General features: G+C 46.3%; 1 protein-coding gene across 1 annotated transcript in view; it reads left to right on the plus strand.

The window, feature by feature from the left end:
- The window catches only part of relt (RELT TNF receptor), a 96,544-nt gene that overhangs the window by 50,843 nt on the left and 22,681 nt on the right, over nucleotides 1–23,020 (plus strand). The window contains exons 8-9 of the mRNA XM_085999454.1: nucleotides 16,873–16,959; nucleotides 19,947–20,049. Coding sequence (XP_085855580.1) covers nucleotides 16,873–16,959; nucleotides 19,947–20,049 — 190 coding nt within the window. The remainder of the gene's footprint in view (nucleotides 1–16,872; nucleotides 16,960–19,946; nucleotides 20,050–23,020) is intronic.

Consider the following 23,020-nt stretch of genomic DNA (forward strand, 5'->3'; position numbering starts at 1 on the left):
GTAATTACATTGATCGAGGCTACAAACTGGTTTTAAATTGCATGCAATGAGTTCCAGCTATCTTTTTTTGCTATTCTTATGATTATTAAAACTTTGAATTTTATGTCGAAGTTTGATTTCGTTTCAGTTCCATGGGGGTTTTCCCCCACTTGCCCACTGTAACTTCAGCGGAAGAGAGAGGCAGGTGCTGACATCGGGCATTTCCTGTATTGCCAGAGGCAGCTTGCAAATCTGTTTAATGTTTCTGTGAGATCGTTTGTTTCCTGCAGCGCTGGCTTAGAAAATGCATGAAACGTCACGGCAACTTGTTCATTAGGTAGACAGTTAAACCACACCTGCTCCTTAAGTCATCCTCGGTTCCGAGGGACTGCCTAAGTCAAAACCCCAGAACTCCCTAACAGCACTGTGGGAGCACCTTCACTACATGGACTGTAGCGGTTCCATTTTGGTTCCCATATTTAAGAAAAGATATACTTGCTCTCGAGGCGGTTCAGAGAAGGTTCACTCGGTTGATTCCAGAGATGAGGGGGTTGACGTATGAGGAAAGGTTGAGTAGGTTGGGACTCATTGGAGTTCAGAAGAATGAGAGGCGATCTTATCGAAACATATAAGATTGTGAGGGGGCTTGATCGGGTGGATGTGGTGAGGATGTTTCCACTGATGGGTGAGACTAGAACTAGGGGGCATAATCTTAGAATAAGGGGCTGCCCATTCAAAACTGAGATGAGGAGAAACTTCTTCACTCAGAGGGTAGTAAATCTATGGAATTTGCTACCCCAGAGAGCTGTGGAAGCTGCAACATTAAATACATCTAAAATGGAGATAGACAGTTTCCTAGCAGATAAGGGAATTAGGGGTTACGGGGAGAGGGCAGGGAAGTGGACGTGAGTCTAGATTCGGATCAGCCATGATCCTGTTGAATGGTGGAGCAGGCCCGAGGGGCCGTATGGCCTACTCCTGCTCCTACTTCTTATGATCTTATGTAAGAAGGCGGCTCACCACCACCTTTTCAAGGGCAATTAGGGATGGGCAATAAATGCTGGCCTTGCCAGCGACGCCCACATCCCATAAATGATTTTTTTAAGTCCTGCCCTTCCCACCATCCCGGTTAGTCTGTTTGTAGAATCTTCCTGCCACATTTAGCATCTGTTTTAACCTTTTCCTGGTCTGGTCACAAAGGGAAGCTCCTCACTGCTGCTGGAGTGTTCCATTCAAGAAGGGGGGGACATTCTTCAAGTGCGTCAGGAGCAGCTCCTGTCAGCAAATTAACTGCACTGTTTGTTTATGTCTCGGCCTCCTGACAAAATGAGTCCCCGTGGAGGGGACAGGACTGTTGAAATAAGAGTTTTTTTAGTTTAAAATAATCCTTCCTTACCAGAGTATGCACTCTGCCCCACGTATTCCTTGCATGGTCTGTGTGCGTGACCCCACTGTAGAAAAACTTCACTGTTTCATTTTGATTTTTTTAAATATATTTCAAAGTCGAAACATTTTTCAGTCAATTTACATAAAGTTTGGTTTTTACAGTCCCAGACTATCGGCATTCCCGGCACTTTTATCAATAGGTTGAAAATGGCCAGGTACATAACACACTGTAGGTACGGTCAATATGAAATCAAAGGCTCTGTATTGCAAATTTACTTGAATGATAAAAAGTACCTGTGGAAGAGAGAGGGGATAACTAACTAACTTATGATCGATTCATGGTAATTAGGAGATTCAAATCCTATTGATATTTGATGCCTTTAAAATTAAAATGTCTCTCCAGCAAATATAAATTATTACTGAGGAAGGAAGTTTTTCCAATTGGGGAAAAAAACTTGCAAGCAGCACTTTACTTAATTTTACTCAGTTTAAAAAAAAAAGACATAATTTCTTTTTTTTTCCGCCTTTAAATGTTTTAATTTCTTTCGCTCGGTAGTGAAAATGCAAGAAAGATTATTTTTAAGTTTAAAAATCCCAACAGGACAAACTCTGCTCTTGTCCATGGAGCCCTAGTCCCTTATAGGCCATTCGATTTTATGAAATGGAAGTTTTAAAAAATGGAAGAAACTCCCTTTAAATTTGATTGCACGGGCTTTCTGAATTTTGAGAAAATTGAGTCCTCCCCCCCCCCCCCCCCCACCCCAACGCCATGGCAATGCTGGATCCCAGGAATCACCCAGCACCACCAACAAGAACAATTTGTATTTATATAACGTCTCAAAGCGCTTCAGACATGTGTAAGGAACCAATGAACACTGAGCCAAAAGCAGGCGATGTCATGTGGAGTGACAGTCGGGACCAGCGGGAGCAGCGAGGAGGAGCTCGGGAGAAAACCCGGCGACCAGCGAGGCCCGAGACCAGTCGGGAGCAGTGTGGTGAGACCGGTATAAAAACCGGAGAGAGGCGAGGCCCGAGACCAGTCGGGACCAGCGGGAGCAGCGAGGAGGAGCTCGGGAGAAAACCCGGTGACCAGCGAGGCCCGAGACCAGTCGGGAGCAGTGTGGTGAGACCGGTATAAAAACCGGAGAGAGGCGAGGCATACCAACTCAGCAGCGGGGAGAGAGGTAAAAAGTAATCAGTGTGTGACGTCACCAGGGAGCAGGTAGGTGATTGGTTGGTGAGTATTTCTCTTTTTTCAATACAAGCTTGAATTCTGTGGTGTTAAATTTCTGTGGTGTAGTGGGGATAGTTGGTAAATAAAGTGCCCTAGAGCATACCTGTAACTGGGGTATTGAATAAATTTTTAAAGTAATTAAAGGGGTAAGTCATGGCAGGAGAGTTCAGACCCGTGCTCTGCTCCTCCTGCTCTATGTGGGAAGTCAGGGATGCTGCCAGTGTCCCTGATGACCATGTGTGCGGGAAATGCATCCAGCTGCAGCTACTTGTAGACCGCATTGCGGCACTCGAGCTGCGGGTGGATGAATTTTGGAGCATGCGCGATGCTGAAAGGCTCGTGGATAACACGTTTAGCGAGTTGTGCACGCCTCAGGGTAGGGCAGCACAGGGGGTGACCATCAGGCGGAGCAACAAAGGCAGGCAGGTAGTGCAGGGAACGCCTGCGGACATCCCCCTTTCAAACAAGTATACCGCTTTGGATACTGTTGAGGGGGATGACTCACCAGGGGAAGGCAGCAGCGGCCAACTTCCTGGCACTGGGGGTGCTCCTGCTGCCCAGGAAGGGGGGAAAAAGAGTGGGAGAGCAATAGTGGTAGGGGATTCTATAGTAAGGGGAACAGATAGGCGTTTCTGTGGCCGTAGACGTGAATCCAGGATGGTTTGTTGCCTCCCTGGTGCCAGGGTCAAGGATGTCACTGAGCGGCTGCAGGGCATTCTGGAGGGGGAGGGAGAACAGCCAGTGGTCGTGGTCCACATTGGTACCAACGACATAGGTAAAAAGAGGGATGAGGTCCTGCAGCAAGAATTTATGGAGCTAGGTGAAGGATTAAGGAGCAGGACCTCAAAGGTTGTAATCTCTGGATTACTCCCGGTGCCACGTGCTAGTAAGTATAGGAATAGGAAGATAGAACAGATGAATGCGTGGCTAAAGGGATGGTGCAGGGGGGAGGGCTTTAGTTTCCTGGATCACTGGGTCTGCTTCTGGGAAAGGTGGGACTTGTACAAGTCGGACGGTTTACACCTGAACCAGGGGGGAACCAATATCCTTGCGGGGAGGTTTGCTAGCACTGCTGGGGAGGGTTTAAACTAACTTGGCAGGGGGTTGGGGTACAGAGTGGAGCTATAGTAGGGGGTGATTTACGCCCAAATACAGAGGGAAAAACAAGTCAGCTGGGAAGGCAGAGCAAATATGTGAAGGCAAAAGAGAATATGGCAGGGCTGGAAGGCATTTATTTTAATGCAAGGAGTCTTGCAAATAAGGTGGATGAACTGAAGTTGTTGTTGAACACATGGGTGTACGATATTGTTGCTATCACGGAGACATGGTTGAGGGAGGGTCAGGACTGGCAGCTCAATATTCCGGGGTATAGAATCTTCAGGCGAGACAGAGGGGGGTGTAAAAGGGGAGGGGGTGTTGCAATATTAATTAAGGAGTCAATTACTGCTGTAAGGAGGGATGATATATTAGCGGGTTCCTCTAATGAGGCCATATGGGTAGAACTTAAAAACAAAAAGGGGGCAAGCACTTTGCTGGGAGTGTACTATAGGCCCCCAAACAGTCAGGGGGAGATAGAGGAACAGATATGTAGGCAAATCTCAGAGAAGTGCGAAAATAATAGGGTAATAATAGTGGGGGATTTCAGCTTCCCCAATATAAATTGGGACAGTCAGAGTGTGAAAGGCTTAGAGGGTGCAGAATTCCTAAAGTGCATCCAGGAGAGCTTTTTGAGCCAACATGTAGAAAGTCCTACAAGAGAGGGGGCGGTACTGGACCTAATTCTGGGGAATGTAGCCGGGCAAGTGGTGGAAGTGTCAGTAGGAGAGCATTTTGGCGACAGTGACCATAATTCGGTGAGATTTAAGGTGGTCATGGAAAAAGACAAAGACGGCCCGGAAATAAGGGTTCTAAATTGGGGGAAGGCCGATTTTAATATGATAAGGCAGGATCTGGCCAAAGTGGACTGGGAGCAGCTGCTTATAGGAAAATCCACATCAAAACAGTGGGAGACTTTCAGAAGGGAAATAGAGAGAGTACAACGCCAACATGTTCCTGTAAAGGTCAAGGGTGGGACCAACAAGCAAAGGGAACCTTGGATGACAAGGGATATACAAAAATGCATTAGAAATAAAAGGGGGGCTTTTGGCAGTTACAAAAGACTAAAGACGGAAGAAGCCCTAGAGGAGTATAAAAAGTGCAGGGGCATACTTAAAAAAGAAATTAGGAGGGCGAGGAGGGGCCATGAAATAACACTGGCGAGCAAAATAAAGGAAAATCCTAAGATGTTTTATAAGTATATTAAGGGCAAGAGGATAACCAGGGAAAGGGTAGGGCCCATTAGGGACCAAAGTGGCAATCTGTGTGTAGAGCCAGAGGATGTAGGCGGGGTTTTAAATGAATTTTTTGCATCTGTGTTCACTATGGAGAAAGACGATGCAGACATAGAAATCGGGCAAGGGGACTGTGACATACTCGAACATATTAGCATCGAGAGGGAGGAGGTGCTAGCGGTTTTAGCGGGCCAAAAAGTGGATAAATCCCCAGGCCCGGACGAGATGTATCCCAGGCTGCTGTGGGAGGCAAGGGAGGAGATTGCAGGGGCTCTGACACTAATTTTCAGAACCTCTCTGGCCACAGGGGATGTACCAGAGGACTGGAGAACAGCTAACGTAGTACCATTATTCAAGAAGGGTAGCAGGGATAAACCAGGGAATTACAGGCCAGTGAGTCTAACATCTGTGGTGGGGAAATTATTGGAAAAAATTCTGAGGGACAAAAGTAATCTCCACTTGGAGAGGCAAGGATTAATCGGGGATAGTCAGCATGGCTTTGTCAAGGGTAAATCATGTCTAACAAATCTGATCGAATTTTTTGAGGGGGTGACTAGTGGGGTGGATGAGGGAAATGCTGTGGATGTGGTTTACATGGACTTCAGTAAAGCTTTTGACAAAGTCCCGCATAGGAGACTGGTCAAGAAGGTAAGAGCCCATGGGATCCAGGGTGCCTTGGCGCGTTGGATCCTAAACTGGCTGAGTGGCAGGAGGCAGAGGGTGATGGTCGAAGGTTGCTTTTGTGACTGGAAGCCTGTGTCCAGTGGGGTACCTCGGGGATCGGTGCTGGGTCCCTTATTGTTTGTGATCTACATAAATGATTTGGATGAGAATGTAAAAGGTATGATCAGTAAGTTCGCAGATGACACGAAAATTGGTGGGGTGGTAAATTGCGAGGAGGAAAGCCTCCGGCTACAGGACGATATAAACGGGTTGGTCAGATGGGCGGAAAAGTGGCAAATGGAATTTAACCCTGAAAAGTGCGAGGTGATGCATTTTGGACGGACAAATAAGGCAAGGGAATACACAATGAGTGGTAGGACCCTAGGAAGTACAGAGGGTCAGAGGGACCTTGGTGTACATGTACATAGATCCCTGAAGGCAGCGGAGCAGGTAGATAAGGTGGTTAAAAAGGCATATGGGATACTTGCCTTCATTAGCCGAGGCATAGAATATAAGAGCAGGGAGGTTATGATGGAGCTGTACAAAACGCTGGTGAGGCCACAGCTGGAGTACTGTGTGCAGTTCTGGTCGCCTCACTATAGGAAGGATGTGATTGCTTTGGAGAGGGTGCAGAGAGGATTCACCAGGATGCTACCTGGGATGGAGCGCCTCAGCTATGAAGAGAGGCTGGACAGGCTGGAGTTGTTTTCCTTGGAGCAGAGAAGGCTGAGGGGGGACCTGATTGAGGTGTACAAAATAATGAGGGGCATAGATAGGGTAGATAAAGAGGAACTTTTCCCCTTAGTGGGGGGGTCAATAACAAGGGGGCATAGATTCAGGGTAAGGGGCAGGAGATTTAGAGGGGATTTGAGGAGGAACTTTTTCACCCAGAGGGTGGTTGGAATGTGGAACTCAATGCCTGAAAGGGTGGTGGAGGCAGGAACCCTCACAACATTCAAGAAGCATTTGGATGAGCACTTGAAATGCCATTGCATACAAGGCTATGGACCAAATGCTGGAAAATGGGATTAGACTGGACAGGGATGGATGGGCGGCGCAGACACGATGGGCCGAAGGGCCTCTTTCTGTGCTGTAAAACTCTATGACTCTATGACATGAGGTGTGTTTTAAGGAGGGTCTTAAAAGATGAGCGGGAGGTAGAGAGGGCTTCTGCAGGGACCGGAGACCTAGGAAGCTGAAGGCACGATTACCAATGGGGAGGGACCAAAGTCATGGAACAGAGATTTATGGAGGAGCTGACCGAGGTAGGGAGGTGAGGCCATGGAGGTATATAAACACAAGGAAGAGGGTTTTATTTTCAGGCGTTCAGGGTCAATGTAGCTCAGCAAGGACAAAAGAAAAAGAAAGAAAGACTTGCATTTATATAGCACCTTTCACGACCACCGGACGTCCCAAAGCACTTTACAGCCAATAAAGTACTTTTTTTTTTTAAAGTGTAATCACTGTTGTAATGTAGGAAACGCAGCAGCCAATTTGTGCACAGCAAACTCCCACAAACAGCAATGCGATAATGACCAGAAAATCTGTTTTGATGATGTTGATTGAGGGATAAATATTGGCCAGGACACCGGGGATAACTCCCCTGCTGTTCTTCAAAATAGTGCCATGGGATCTTTTACATCCACCTGAGAGAGCAGACGGGGCTTTGGTTTAACATCTCATCTGAAAGACGGCACCTCCCTCAGTACTGCACTGAAGCGTCGGCCTAGATTTTTGTGGTCAAGTCTCTGGAGCGGGACTTGACCCCACAACCTTCTGATTCAGAGGCGAGGGTGCTACCAACTGAGCCACTGGCCAACATGGTGATGAGTGAGCAGGACTCGGTGCAGGAAAAAATAGTAAGTTTTGGAGGGTTATTCTGTTAATTATTTTTTGTTATATAATACTTATAATGAAGACTTACTACATTTGTGTATAGACCTCCAAGCTAACACCTGCCCTGTGAATCAAGCCCCAGTATTTGTAAATTTTATACTAGCACCAGTGGAAGTTACCAGGAATTTTGTCACCGGCCCCACAGCGCGTTTGACATTGGATCTGTTAAGTCCGTGAATGATTGAGACACTGACTAGCAGGAGAGAAACAAACAAGTCTTTACTGTTAAGAGGCATAAACGAATCTAACCAACAGAGGCTCTCTAGTGCCTTTTATACAGGGGTGGTCACTGCCGGTACTGCAGTCTGAGACCAGTTATTCTCTTAAAGGTACATACACAACAATTCCTCCCCTTTTAGATAAACAGTACATAACATTCATTTAACAACTAATGATAACGAATTACAATCACAATTACTGTTGCTAGATACATTGGTTAAGTTTAAGCAATTATAAGTTCAGTCTTTCAGGAGGCTTCCTGATTCTGTCTGGATAACGCCTCTTTGGAGTATCAGGTTCTTCTGGCAATGTTGAGTCGGAATCAATGTCGTTGTTTGGTTCATCTTCCAATATTACCGGTTCTGCGGTAGCTGCAATTGGAACGTCGATTTCATTACCAGGTGTATCAGATCGTGGTGTGGAGTTGACGTTTTCCAGTGACTCTAGAATCAGGTCAGCATGGCGTCTTACAATGCTCTCTCCAATGTCCACAGTATACATGAGAGGTCCTTGTCGTGTACAAATCGTTCCTGGCTGCCATTTCTCAGTGCGGTAGTCCCGGGCCAAAACTGGTAGACCTATCTTAAAACTCCTGGTCGGCCTTTCATTCATATTCTGAAACTGCCTGTTCTCCACATCTCTTCGGACGTTTGGCTTAACCAAATCCAAGCGGCATCGTAGTCTTCGATTGAAGAACATCATGGCTGGAGTTTGGTTGGTAACCGCATGTGTCGCATTCCGGTAGGCAAACAAGTTGTCCACCTTGTGTTGTAGGGGCATATCTTCATTACACATTGCCTTGATAGCCTTCTTGAATGTTTGGACAAACCTCTCGGCCAATCCATTAGTGGCTGGATGATATGGGGCGGATGTGTAATGCTTAACACCATTGTTCTTTAAGAACCTCCGGAACTCTTCAGACACAAACTGTGGTCCATTGTCAGAGCAAATCTGCTCAGGCAGCCCATTCCTGGCGAATATGGTTTGTAAAACTGCGATAGTTTTTTCTGTGGTGGTTGAGGACATTTTTATTACCTCTGGCCACTTTGTGCATCCACCGCAATTAAAAACATCGAGTCCATGAAGGGACCAGCAAAATCAATGCGCACCCTTTGCCATGGATGCAGAGGAGCTTGTGGTGGGGCATTTTGGACCTTCTGGCATCCTGCACAACTCTTGGTCATCTCTTCGATTTCTCTATCGATTCCCGGCCACCACACAAACGCTCTGGCTAAGCTCTTCATTATTACCCCACCCAGATGACCCTCATGAAGCTCATTGAGCACTCTATCCGTCAACTTAGGTGGAATTACTACTCTGGATCCACACATCAAGGTTCCTCTGCACACTGACAGCTGTTCTCTTCTTGGCGAAAATGCTGGCAGCAGTGGTTCGCCATGTGCTGGCCATCCCTTCACCGTTAAATCATAGACCCGTGATAGTGTCGGGTCATTCCGTGTTTCCTTTTCTATGTTTGCATTCGTCACAGGGAGACATTCGACTATGGTCGAGTGGAATAACTCCATTGGATCCACTGCAAGGTCGTCGTCTTCCACCGTCGGCAACGGTAGACGTGACAATCCATCAGCATTTCCATGCTGTTTAGTTCCCCTGTACTCGATGTCATATTGGTGTGCCCCTAGGAAAAGGGACCATCTCTGCAGCCATTGTGCTGTCATTATCGGTACGCCCTTCTGAGGGTTGAAAATGGAGACAAGAAGTTGATGATCGGTTAGTAGAGTAAATTTTTGACCGTGTAGATAGTGATTGAACTTCTTCACCCCCCACACTAGGCTGAGGGCCTCTCTGTCAATCTGGGCGTAGTTACGCTCGGCAGAAGTTAACGAGCGTGACGCAAAAGCTATCGGCCTCTCCAAACCATCAAGGAATTTATGTGACAGTACCGCCCCAATGCCGTAGGGAGACTCATCACACGCCAGCCTGATTGGCAGTGCTGGGTTGTAGTGAGCCAATACTTCCTTCGAAGTGATTAAGTCCTTACTCTTCTGAAAAGCACGCTTACAATCATCGCTCCATTTCCATGCTACCCCCGTTCGTAGCAGGGCGTTCAGTGGATGCAGAATTGTCGACAAATTCGGCAAAAACTTATGATAGTAATTCACCAACCCGAGGAATGACCTCAGTTGCGACACATTTTCAGGCGCTGGGGCCTTAACAACCGCTTCAATTTTGTCAGGGGACTTATGTAACCCCTCTTCATCAATCACGTGGCCACAATACGATATCTGTTTCTTAAAAAATTCGCACTTGGGGCGGTTGGTTCGCAGCCCATGTTCCCGTAGTCTAGTGAGCACCTGTTCTAGGTTGTTAAGGTGTTCACTGTCATCTTCACCTGTTACAAGGATGTCGTCCAAGTAACAGAGTCCCCGGAATCCCTTGTAGGACTTGTTCCATCGCTCTTTGCCATATCGCCGGAGCCGATGCTACGCCAAATACCAATTGATGATACTGGTAAAGACCTTTTGTGAGTGTTTATCGTGAGATACTTCCTAGCGGACTCTTCAACCTCCATCTGCAAATATGCTTGTGCTAGGTCAATTTTTGTAAAACGCTTCCCTCCAGACAGTGAGGCGAAGATGTCTTCTATCCTTGGAAGAGGATATTGTACTGTGTGAAGGACAGGGTTCACCGTCACCTTGAAATCCCCACAGATGTGAATCTTCCTTGGCTCTCCAGACTTATTGCTTAACGTTTTCTTCATGACAGGAACGATGGGTGTCGCCCACTCGCTCCAGTCGACCTTAGACAACACGCCCGCCTTCTCCAGATTCTCCAGCTCTGCCTCGACGGCTGGACGAATTGCATATGGTACCGGTCTCGCTTTGAAAAACTTGGGAACTGCATTCTCTTCCATTTTTAACGAGGCGGTTACGCCTTTAAGCGTGCCCAGTTCTTGTTGAAATACCTCTTTGGCGTTAGCTAAGATTGTTGACAATCGTCCAGGAGTGACGTCTTCATCTTTTTTACCGTCCACCGTCATTGCATGAATGGAATGCCAATCTAAGTTTATCTTCCTGATCCATTCCCGTCCCAATAACGGTGGTCCACCATTTGGCAGTATGTAGAGATACAATTTCCGTATTTTCTTGCCATTGTATTCGACAGGCACCCTTATTTTTCCTCTGGGGTATACTTTTTGCCCCGTATACGTCGTCAAGACGATGGATGTCTCTCTCAAGGGTATGTGTGAAAACAGCCGCTCATAGTCTCGTCGATTCATGACGGTTAGCGCTGCTTTCCACGGTTTCTTGCGCGTATTCTTTTTCTTTTATTATTTTCCCGTCGTGGAGCGGACCCTCTGGGACACTTCCTCCCTCTTCTGAGGTCCGAACGCTGCCCAGCTTTGAAACACCGGCCGCGCCCTGTATGCTCCACCCTCCCTCTCTCCTTGCTTCCCGACTCGCTGCCCGGCCCCGTTGCAGCCCAGGAAGGATCGGAGCACTACCTGCCACCAGCCCGATTAGCTGGGAAACCACGGACCGAGGAACCCAGCCTGGCCCTGGACAGTCTCTCTCCTGCGAGTTTTGAAATCGATGATTGATGGTCGACGCCCGTTTCTCGAGTTTCAATGGCCTATTTTTTTTTTTTTTCTTCTTCTTCTGGCTCCGACCTTCAACACGTCGTCGGAGCTGCTGCTGAGTTGCAGGTAAGTTCGTTTCTAACTCGTCGCCAGTGTTAAGTCCGTGAATGATTGAGACACGGACTAGCAGGAGAGAAACAAACAAGTCTTTACTGTTAAAAGGCATAAACGAATCTAACCAACAGAGGCTCTCTAGCGCCTTTTATACAAGGGTGGTCACTGCTGGTACTGCAGTCTGAGACCAGTTATTCTCTTAAAGGTACATACACAACAGGATCCCTTCTTCTTTTGATGCAGCATGTTCTCGAGTTTGTTAGAATTCTTAACTTTCACTTCCGGAACCATATTTTGACGCTGGTGCAGTTGAGGATTTGGAACATCTCTTCCACATTACTGCTGGGCTTTTTTGGTGCTTAAATTCTGGCAGTCTTAATCCAGGTTACACTGCACAAGGTATCATGGCAAAAAAACTCATCAAATTCCCTAATTCCACTTTTGGAGGGATGGGGGGCGGTAGTGCTGTTCTTCTGAGATTCACTTCAGTAATAGAAAACCAATCCCATGTCCAGCCTTAAGAGTGTTTGATGCAATGTGGAAACTATTGCATTCTTAATAGAAATGAAATTATACGTCAACGTATTTGTCTTTGGCGATCCCTTGTGACTGGTTTTCAAAGATTACTCACCGTTTCTCTGCATTGTAAGAGTGAGCTGCCAGTATCCACAGGGTGCTGTTTATAAGCAATTGTGATAAAAGTTCAACCTGTAGCAGGATTGTTCAGAGAAAGTGACTTGAATGTGTCAAGAGGGAGCATCCGTGTCATCAGGGAAAATTCATGAGGAGAAGAGGAGGGCTAATAAAGGTCTGGAAATTGGTGACCAGTTTTTCTTTTCATGCTTAACCAGTACAGATCACCAAGTAACAATCAGTGAATTGAAACAAGTTCAATTTAAAAAAAAAAAAAAAAAAAAAAAATTGTTACTTAATTCTTTTGCTAAACATGCAGTTTGGACCCATGCAAGCCAGGGAAGTCCTGTGTTCAGTTCCTGGTCTGTACTGATCTCGGTTAGGATGGTGACATGAGCGCTAAAATTAGCCTTGTTCTTCTCTGGCATAGGGAAGGGAAAAGTTAGGCAATTTCTGATTGCTGCTGAACAGTGTGAATATATGAATGTCAAGTGAAGATGGAGTCAAGCTCCTGGTGACACAGCTCAACTACATTCGCACGTGAAGAATGGCCACTTTGGCCTAGTTAGGAGGGCTGTGGAAAATGGTGGAACTGTACCCTAGAATGAATCGCCACCTTCAGGGGAGGAAGGATGAGAAAGTCGAGAGCGATGACAAATTGCTGCAAACTAAATGTGTGTTTTAAATTGACTTGCAGAGTTGTAACTTCATAAAAATTCCGGCTCTTTTGTTTTACAACTACTCAGACGAGATCCAAAGACTTCTAATCGGATTCGCATGGATTCAGCAAGTAATAGAAAACATGTGTGTTTACCACATGCCATCAAAGAAGGTTTGAGTCTAGCCCCAGGCTTTTCTTCTGCAACTCAGTAAATTAATAGACAATTGCTAGCAGCGGCCCAATGGTTCAGTTTGTAAATGCACTGCATGCTATGATACTGAGCCATACGCACAATGAAGAACTAATTGATATTGGCAGTGAGGGTGATATAGGTCGGCTCAGCAATCCTGGGATAGAGAGGGGAAAAATATCAACCACGATTTCCACTCCTGACTGTTATCTGATGACCTCTGCACAAGAGTATGTGTAGGTGGATCTTAAGCGAGGACTAAATCGGGTTTTGCTGTAATACCTAGCACTAGTGTAAAATAGCTCGCTGTCCAGGTTCACACATGAACCATGGTCACTCACTTGGGCTTCTGATAGTCATTGAACTGTAATATTTGTATCCGGAGTCACTATCTTCAAGAGAGGAGGTGAAAGATTTAGGCAAAAAAAATGATCTTTGATACAAATATTACAGTTGCCCCATTCAGCTATGATACAACATGGCCATGCAGTTGAAGGACAGTTTCCAATATGATCGGGGAAACGTGAAACCCAGTATTAATTCCGTCAAATTCCCATCCAGACTTGCATAAACTTAAGATATTCTTGGGTAATGGAAAATCTAGTGGGGGATAATTACTCAGTCTTGTACAGGGTCACAACAGAGCAAATAGAATATTCGGTGCTTAGGTAGTCTCCAGGGTATTGTAGCATTGCTGTTTCTGTGTAATGGGAAACTAGCTGCAGTGTACTGTCCCTTGCCAAATACGTTGACCTAAGGTCACCGGAGAATAAAAGTAGTGCAAGACTGCAGGATCCAACTATAATGAAGTGCAATGTAGAAAATGGTGAACAAAGAATATAGCTTGCCAACATTCTAAGGAGTTGTATGAAAAAGATTCTTTCTCCCTTTTCTGAAACAATTGGGAAACATCTTATTTTAGGTTTGACCCAGGTTTTGGTGCATTTTAAAGCTAGTCTGGGTTTAGAGTGGCAAGATGACAATGCATTTTGGAGATGCAGGATGTATGTTGTCCACATGGCGAGTTGTTGCTCTCAGAAGGCCCTCAATGGATATGGTAGCCTAGTGGTTACGCTTCTGGACTAGTGATCTAGAGGTCTTGTGTTTAAATCCCACCACATGGTAAGTTGTGAAACTGAATTCAATAAATTTGATAATTTATGGTCTGCCACCAGAAAAACGACCATGAAAGCTGCTGGATTGTTCTAAAAACCCAACTGTCTCACTAATGTCCTTCGGGACCTGCCATCCTGGTCTGGCCTGCATGTGACTCCAGTTCCACAGTGACACAGTGCCCTCAGGACAACTAAGGATGGGCAATAAATACTGACTCAGTTTTGCCTAAATCCCAAGATCAAATAAAAAAATGAAAATAAAGGATTAGTCAGAACAAGCTGTTGTCCGACACTTCTCAATGACTGACCATAGAGAAACAGCACTTAATGTAGCTTCAACTCTACCAAGGTACTGATCTCAGAGGTGCTTACATAATTCTCAGCAGTATTCGTGAATGTGAGCTGTTTAGTTCCCATATATCTGATTGGTAGTACTGATGCCTAAAGTTATTGGGGGAGAAATTCAGTAGGTTGCGCCACCCGTTAGCACCTTAAGAGGGCGCTAAGTGGGTCGCAAGCCAACTGGCGCCCGGGCGTGGCACTGCCCACGCCTCCCGCTAAATTCCGCGGGACGTTAGTGGTGGCGCTAACCGTTAGCGCTGCGCCGCTGCCGATGACGTCATCGGTGTGCGCAGCGCCCCGCTGACGCCCTGGCTGTGATATTTGGCAGCGCCCCCTGATTTACCGCCGGACGGTATGTCCGACCGGTTCAGGGGGCCTACCTGCGGCTGGGGAGGTGCAAATTAAAGGCGCGGTGCGGGGCGGCCATTTTTGTTGTTGGCCACCTGCCTGCGCTCCAAGAGCCCGGCCTCCTGAACGCCCCCCCCCGGCGGAGTGCCGGCTGCGCTCCAAGAGCCCGGCACTTCCCCTCGGTGCCGGGCTCTTTTGCCTGCACTCCTGATCCTCGGGGGCCCAGTATGGCCCCAGATCGCGCTGCACAAGGCCCCTCCCCTTTAAGAAGGGGAGGAAGGCCTGCAATACCGCAGCGCGACGTGCCGCAGCGTGTGGCGCTGTGGCACGTAGCGCCACGATATTCACTCGCAGCGCCCCAAGAGGGATGCGGGGCGCCTCCAGTAGCGCCGCGCTTCCCTTTGGGGGCGCAACAACTCAATTTCCGGTGCGGGGGCGCGAATGTTTCCAGGGCGCTACTTTTAGCGCCCTGGCGAGGCTGGCGCCCCAAACAGGGCTATACTCAATTTCTCCCCTATTGACTCTTACTAGGGTATGGTTCCCCCTAGTTCTGGACTCTCCAGTCAGGGGAAGCAATCTCTCAGCATCTACCCTGACAAGCCCTCAGAATCTTACATGTTTCAATGAGATCACCTCTCATTCTTCTAAATTCCAGAATGTATAGGCCCATTCTAAGAGAGTAGAGGACATCACAGCCAAGCCAGATTCGATTCTCATCTATTGTTCACACTAATACGCTATCCAGCAGGATTCACTCGGTGGTGATTGGGGCAGGAACCCTTTGTAGATTTCACTTTTTCTCTGTAGCCCAGGGGGGCTAAGGTCAGTTTTAACAACCCAAGTGCTATCATGGTTGAGATCAGCCAAGTCACCACCAACCAGGTATTAAACATGGGACCTTCTGGTCTCTGTGGCTTTAATGCTCCACTGGTCAATGGTTCTATCCACTGGGAAATCAGGGGAACTCATTACTGAGCATGAATGTTTAGTGGTGAAATTACTGATCATTGAACTGTTGTAAAAGCAAACCTCCACATCGTTCCTTTCTGTTAATGGGGGCTGTGTTCTATGAAAAATACTTTTAAGGGGTATTTTGCAAAACAGAAGCACTAGTTCCAGAATTGAGCCTGTAATGTTCTAGGCCTATCTGGAACCCATGCTCCTGTCTAACAAGACTCCACTTATTTATCATGTTGGTACAATGGTCATATTTATTTCCATGCTCTCTTTCAACTCATGAAACTTCTGGCATGGTTCTTTCCAGTATCTACAAGTCATGGACATGGTGTTGAGTTGCCAGGTGCTTGTTGCCATGGTGTCTGCCCCCCCCCCCCCCCCCTGACCTTCATAGTGGAAACTCCAAACAAAGAATCACATCTGGCCATGGCACTATTCACCAAGGCCCACATGGCCCCATGGGTGAAATGGGCCTTGCAGTGTCGACATGAAGGCACAATATTGCTGATTTGGACACTGCACAGTTGTGTTGTTTAACTTCTTATCTCATAATCACTTCTTTTAGCTTTTCAGGTATTTAAGCAGTGTAAAATGTTTATTATTGCAGCTGTTTGCTGACTTGTTGCTTTCTGCAATACACAGGAATGAATTCACTACATATGTATTCCTTGTTGTAAAATGACATGCATCCATGACAATGGATTGCTATTGTCCACAAATGGATAAACTCTCCACTTTCAATGATCACAGGAAATATCTTTCGTGGCCATTCAAGAAAAGAAAGACTTGCATTTATGTAGCGCCTTTCAGGACATCCCAAAGCGCTTTACAGCCAATGAAGTACTTTTTTTTTTTAAAGTGTAGTCGCTGTCATCAGGCTGTGAACACCAGTCCAGAGACACAAGGAACAACAACTCTGCTGAGGGCCAGAGGTGAAGAGAGTCTCACTGTAAATAGCCCCTGGGCCCTATGATGAGGTCATCCTCCCAGGTGCAGGAGGATGTGTGGGAGCATTTAGCCTGGATTGGGGAGGGAATGAAAAAGCATGAAGGGTAATTCTGCGATTTTTGCGCTCACAGCAGACAGCCGCATTCCGAGATACTGTATTGGGGAAACACGGCTTTGCGCCTTGTGAATGCGGCAGATCAGAGAATCGCCCATAGAAAGTCAGACAGCAGGAAAGACGCTACAGTGAACAGGTTAGATGCTGCCAAAGCAGTTTAATTCTGAAGGGACTCACTTCATTTTCTTTTTTCTTTTACAGCAGCTATTAACGGAATTCCCTTCAAGTCAGATGAAACCAATGAAGACACAATCAGTGTCCTGGTGCGGCTGATCACAGAGAAGAAAGGTTGGCATGCGATTATTTCACTCTTATCAATTCATGTGGCCACGATCATCGCTAAACATTAGTATCCGCTAGCACCAGTGTGTTTTAACAGTAAAAGGTTCGGGAGGGATGCAATAATATCACATTGCCTTTTTGCTGCCCTGGAGCCCGATGTTTGACTGGCGTTCAGGGGAACAGGATAAAGATTATTTTTCTCTGATAGCTTTTAAGTGTCACGAGCCAGCAGCTCACAGTCTAGATGCTTACTTGACACATTGGCCCCGATATTAACGGGGAGGCAGGGGACAGTTTTGCAACCGGGAAACCCTCAGTTTCCTTCGGGAGCTGCTGAATTTAATGGCAGGACCTGATTACCATTTTTGGAACCTGTTTCCCAGCCGCAGCCAGCCAGATTGAGAGGCGCTGGCTGTCGGGCAGGTAGGCCTGCAGCACCTGACTGCAGCTAGGAAGTGGAGGAGGGAGGGAGAGATCGGGGGTTGAGTGGGGGTGGGACATCGATTGCGGGGGGGGGGGAGCTGGAGAGATCGGTGGAGGAGGGGAAAGATTGAGAGGGGTGCGTGGAGGATGTTTGGGGTTGATGTGGGGCTGGGAGGAGATAGTGGGCTGTGAAGGAGCTTGGGAGGGCATCTGATCATCGAGGGGTGGGGGGGTTCCGATCGCTGGGGAGGTTAACAGGTTTGCTTGGTGGGCCGGGGGCGGGGGGGGTGGGCGGGAATCACTCCTGCTCCTCCTGACCCACAAGCCGTGCTGGAAAAGCACCTACCTGTTCCCGTCAGCTGCCGGGTTTCCCGAGGCCTGGGAATCCTGGCTGGCCAGTGTTAAACCTGGAACAGAGAAAAAATTTAAGGCACACAGCCTCACTAAAATAATGAAATGAGCGACTGAATTTGGATAATCAGCCATGATCTCATTAAGTGGCGGAGCAGGCTCGAGGGGCCGAATGGCCTACTCCTGCTCCTATCTTCTATGTCTATGACTCATCTCCTGGGAGCGGGTTGGTGCTCCGGCCCATGTACCGCCTCCATTAAAACCGGAAGTGGGTGGGTTGGGTTCAGGTTTGAGATTTTTTACGTTTTTGCTTCCCAATTGATTCAAACCCATCTGTTTTTGGGGGGGTTAACATTCCCCACATTGTGGCTGAAGGCTCAGGTGACACGAGTCTGACAGCCACCAATGTGTTGATTTTCTCAAAGTAAAGGACGTGGGAAAGAGAAGATGAAACCTTGGCCTGTTTATCCAGCAAATAAAGATGTGCAACCTGTCTGGTAAGAATTTCTCTGGTCGCTATGTGTAGTAACATCATTAATGTGTTTGTGGAGATTACACCTGTTCAGTATCACCAGCAAAATCATAAACCGTATCTAAAAGAATGTTTTAGAAATACTGAACAAAGGAAATTTTCACATACAGTTTACAAAGTTGCTACAAATAGTAACCGGAGGAAAATCCCTCTTTATAACAAAATGTAACTCCCAGTAGTATTGGGTGTAGATGGTTTAGCTTTGTCCATTGTGTGTAAGAGCTTAACGTCCAAACTGGTTCCAGATTCATTACATCAGCACGTATTTATATAAACATTCAGAGTATAGTTTTCTTCCCATTCATTTCCGTGGAAGACTTCGCCGTGAAGTATAAAATAATACAGCAGATCTCGCTAAGTTGTGGTCCTAACGATCTGTCTTTGTAGGAACATAGGAACAGGAGGAGGCCATTCAGCCCCTCGAGCCTGTTTCGCCATTCAATGAGATCATGGCTGACCTGCAACCTAACTCCACATTCCTGCCTTTGGCCCAAATCCCTTAATATCTTTGGTTAACAAAAATCTATCAATCTCAGATTTAAAATTAACAATTGATCTAGCATCAATTACCGTTTGCAGAGAGTTCCAAACTTCTACCACCCTTTACATGTAGAAATGTTTCCTTATTTCACTCCTGAAAGGCCTAGCTCTAATTTTAGGCTACGTCCCCTAGTCCTAGACACCCCAACCAGCGGAAATGGTTTTCTCTCCATCTGTCGTATCAGTTCCTCTTAATGGCCCAAAATTTGCGATCAGAGGCTTCCCGCAGGTGGACGCCTCCAACCAGCAAAAAATCTACGCATTTACCTGGTGGCCCGGGAGGTACGGAGGCTTGCGCTCCTGGGCCTCTCCGGGTACGCACGGGCAGAGGCCCACGTATCCCAGGGGCGCATGCGGTTCGCAAGTGCCCCAGGGATCACGTGGGCCAGCCCGACCAATGAACGAAGGGAATCCCCCATTCATACTTATGGGAGTTCCGTACGTACGGAACTGTCCAAAGTATGAATGGGGTTCACTTAAATTATTTTATGTGTTTGTGTATTTTTTTGTAATTACATACATATTTAAAATTAATTAAAATGCCATTTAATTAAATATTTTAAATGAAAATTTAATTTTTTGGAATTTAAAAAAATATATTTTAATGGGACTAAAAATAAACTTACCTTATTGGACAGAGTTTTTAATGTATAAATGAGTGATAAAATTTTATTTTTCTATTTTTTAAAACTCTTATGCTGGTAAAAGCAGGCGTAAGAATTTCATGGGCATTCAGCAGGCGGAAGTTGGGCAAATAGCGCAACTCTCCACCCGCAGAGGCCCATCTCCCGGGGATGTGGAGGATCGCAAGTTCTGGGTTTTAGTGCATGTGCTTCACATGCCTAAAGCCAGAACTTGCGTGGCCCCTATGGTCGCGTACACACCTCATACGCACCCGTAGGGGTCGCAAAATACGTCCCATTATCTTGAAAACTTCTATCAAATTGCCCCTTAACCTTCTGAATTCCAGGGAATACAACCCTAGTTTGTGTAATCTCTCCTCGTAATTTAACCCTTGGAGTCCAGGTATCATTCTGGTAGTTGAGAAGCAACACATTATTGGCTAAGGAAAAAGGCCTCAAGAGTTGGACAGTGTTCCAATGGCACTTCACGTGCAACCATGATTATATTCTTCTTCTTACGACAGAAAATGCTGCAGCCTTGCACGAGATGTTAAAGGAGTATGAAAAGAAGGAAGGGATCACCAACAACAACATGGCAGAAATCACCAATAAAAATATGGCAGAAAAGTAAGTTTTTTCTTTCACACCATGTACTTTAAAATCTGGAATCGTAAGGCTTGATTTTAACCTAATCCACCCGGCGGGATCGGGACGAGTTCGGGCCTTGCGCCCATTTTACGCCCCATTTGATTTTACTCTCTGTTGAAGCCCGCGGAGAGTAAAATTAGACCGTGTTTAAAATGGGTGACCAGCCCAAACTCGCCCATTCCTGTCGGGTGGGTTAGATTAAAATCGGGGCTACAGAATTTTACAGGACAGAAAGGGGCCATTCATCCCATCACCCCCATGCTGGCTCTCAGCAGGAGCTATCCACTTAGTCCCAATCCCCTGCCCTTCTCTTGTACCCTTTTTTATATTTTTCTTTTTCCAATATTTATCCCCTTCCCTTTTAAGGGCTACTATGGATTCTGCTTCCACCATTGCTTCGGGTAGGACAATCCAGAGCTGGTTATTCTCTGCGCAATTCAGACTCCATGTCCTAACAAACTTCTGCTTAAAACAAATTCTCCCCTTGTTCTTTCGTTAAGTCTGCGAGTCACTATGAACCGTGTTTCAGAGTAATAGTGTGCTGGAGTTGCTGAGCCCTGTTGGAATGGGGCCTCCTGATGCTTCTTAGTTTTGTTCCAAATCAGTCTGCAGTTGCGCATGAGTTTTTGTGGTTGTGTACTATTGTGGATTGAATGACTAACGCACTGTCCTTTTGCCTCTTTGGGGGGGGGGGGCGGTCTGGGTTCAAATCCAGCCTAGACTGATGGGATGAAAGTCTCTGCTGTCTGCTGGCTGATATAAAGTGAGTTAGTGAGCAGAAACCCACAACAATAACAACGACCCTGAGACCAGAAGGATGGCTCCGCTGAAATAAAATGTGACTCCGATGCATTCAGGAGTGCTCTCGGGTTAAGGCACCCCAGGGGGAAGAATTCCGCTCTTTCTGCCATGTATTCCAAAATCATAACTGCGTTCTTTATAAGTGTGTTTACAGTTTTGCTGTAAATAACAAACCGTGAAAATCTTGCCATGTCTCTGCAGAGTATCTAGCCCCTGTTCTACCAGACTTGGCAATGCTTGATGCTCCCAATGGGTGCCTCAAATGGGAAAGTTTTTTGATTTCCCGTCACTAATATCCCTCGCCTTGAGCACAATTTATTTTTGTAAAAGGAACAGTTCTAGTGCGCTGGTATCAACTGATCTGAAATGTACTGTTGTGCTTCCCAGAACGCTGATCAAAATATCTTTTCATCGAAGCGATCAGTGCGGTCCCTCACTGCTTACGTTTGTAAGCACCATGCCTTGTGTTGCCATGGTGATGCAGCTATTTAACACGCTGCTTCTCAACTGTTCTATAAAGCATCAAATTGAAATGGAAACAGAAATGAAACCGCTCTTCTCAAGTTGTGCACAACCTCGTGTCCCGCCCGGTGATAAAGAAAGACTTGCATTTCTATAGCGCCTTTCACGACCACCTGACATCTCAAAGCGCTTTACAGCCAATGAAGTACTTTTGAAGTGGAGTCACTGTTGTAATGTAGGAAACGCGGCAGTCAATTTGCGCACACAAGCAGCAATGTGATAATGACCAGATAATCTGTTCTTGTTATGTTGATTGAGGGATAAGTATTGGCCAGGACACCGGGGATAACTCCCCTGCTCTTCTACAAAATAGTGTCATGGGATCTTTTACATCCACCTGAGAGGGCAGACGGGGGCCTCGGTTTAACGTCTCATCCGGAAGACGGTACCTCCGACAGTGCAGCGGAGGCTCCCTCAGCACTGCATGCAGAAGATCCTTTCTCTGTCGAACAGTCGATGATCTGGCTGCCTCACTGAGCTGTGCAGCTGGGGGAGATTCTCCTGGGTCTGCGCTCGGGGAGGGGGGGCACTGGATTACCCGGGTGCCGCCACATCTTGGGGTTCCTTTACAGGTGCGCACTCCGACCCTTTTTTGTTTGTGGTATTTGCTGAGCCCTACAGATCTAGGAAAATTTACGCTGTTGTGTTTCAGTTAACAGAAGAGAGCAGGAGCAGCTGTGGATCAAAAGAAAACCCCCAAAAAACATTTCAGCTAACAAATCCCTGCTGGTAATATAGGCAGACAAAACACTTGCCATGTTCGTACGACATTAACCATTTAAAATAAGCTCTTTGTGCCTGTCTTAAAATAATGGATGGTGGAATGTCACACAAACGCCTCAAACGTTCATCCACCTACGCAATCGTCAGGTTTATAAGTTTTATCCAAGAGCTCTTCCTTTGCTGAAAAGCATCATTTATAATAAATTGATTTTTATTTTGTGCAGGTACAGTTTATTATTTTATGCTGCCCGCTTTTGAGCGTAGAAATCTCCAGAATTTCAAATCATGCTCATTTTAAATCCAGAATATCAATGGATTACATGCTTTGTGTATAGAATGATCATTAGTGAAGTAAGAGGCTGCTCTGAATCCACTACAAATGCTGATGTTTAAAAATGTAATTGCAAAAAAAAAACTGCATTTCCTCCTCCTCCTCCTCCTCCTCCTCTTCCTCTTCCTCCTCACAATTCAAATCGCTTTATTGGCATGATAAGTTACATCTTATGTTGCCAAAGCATCAAAATACATTTATGGTTGAGCACATAAACGCAGTTCTATTCATACAGTGTATAAACAGGTATATCCCTGAGTGTATAAATATACATTCGCATTGTTTATATATATTCATTTCTTAGTTTACTGGTTGTCCCTCTGTTCATGGCAAGCTGTAACATAGTGTGCCGCCAGTGTTACACAGCTTCTCTCCTCTCCCAGTAGGAATGGGAGTTTTTGGTTGTCATTCAGATTTCTGAATTCAGGGCATATTTGTGAGAATTTTTGGTAGAAATTCTCCCTGATGTCCTGATATTTTCCACAGGCTGTGAGGAAGTGCATCTCTGTCTCCACTACTCCCTGATTGCAGTGAGAGCATATCCTGTCTTCTCTTGGCAGCCTGGTCTGCCTG

Source organism: Somniosus microcephalus, chromosome 10, assembly GCF_052327205.1.
Source record: "Somniosus microcephalus isolate GS21.2 chromosome 10, FLI_Smic_1.0, whole genome shotgun sequence".
NCBI lineage: Eukaryota > Metazoa > Chordata > Chondrichthyes > Squaliformes > Somniosidae > Somniosus > Somniosus microcephalus.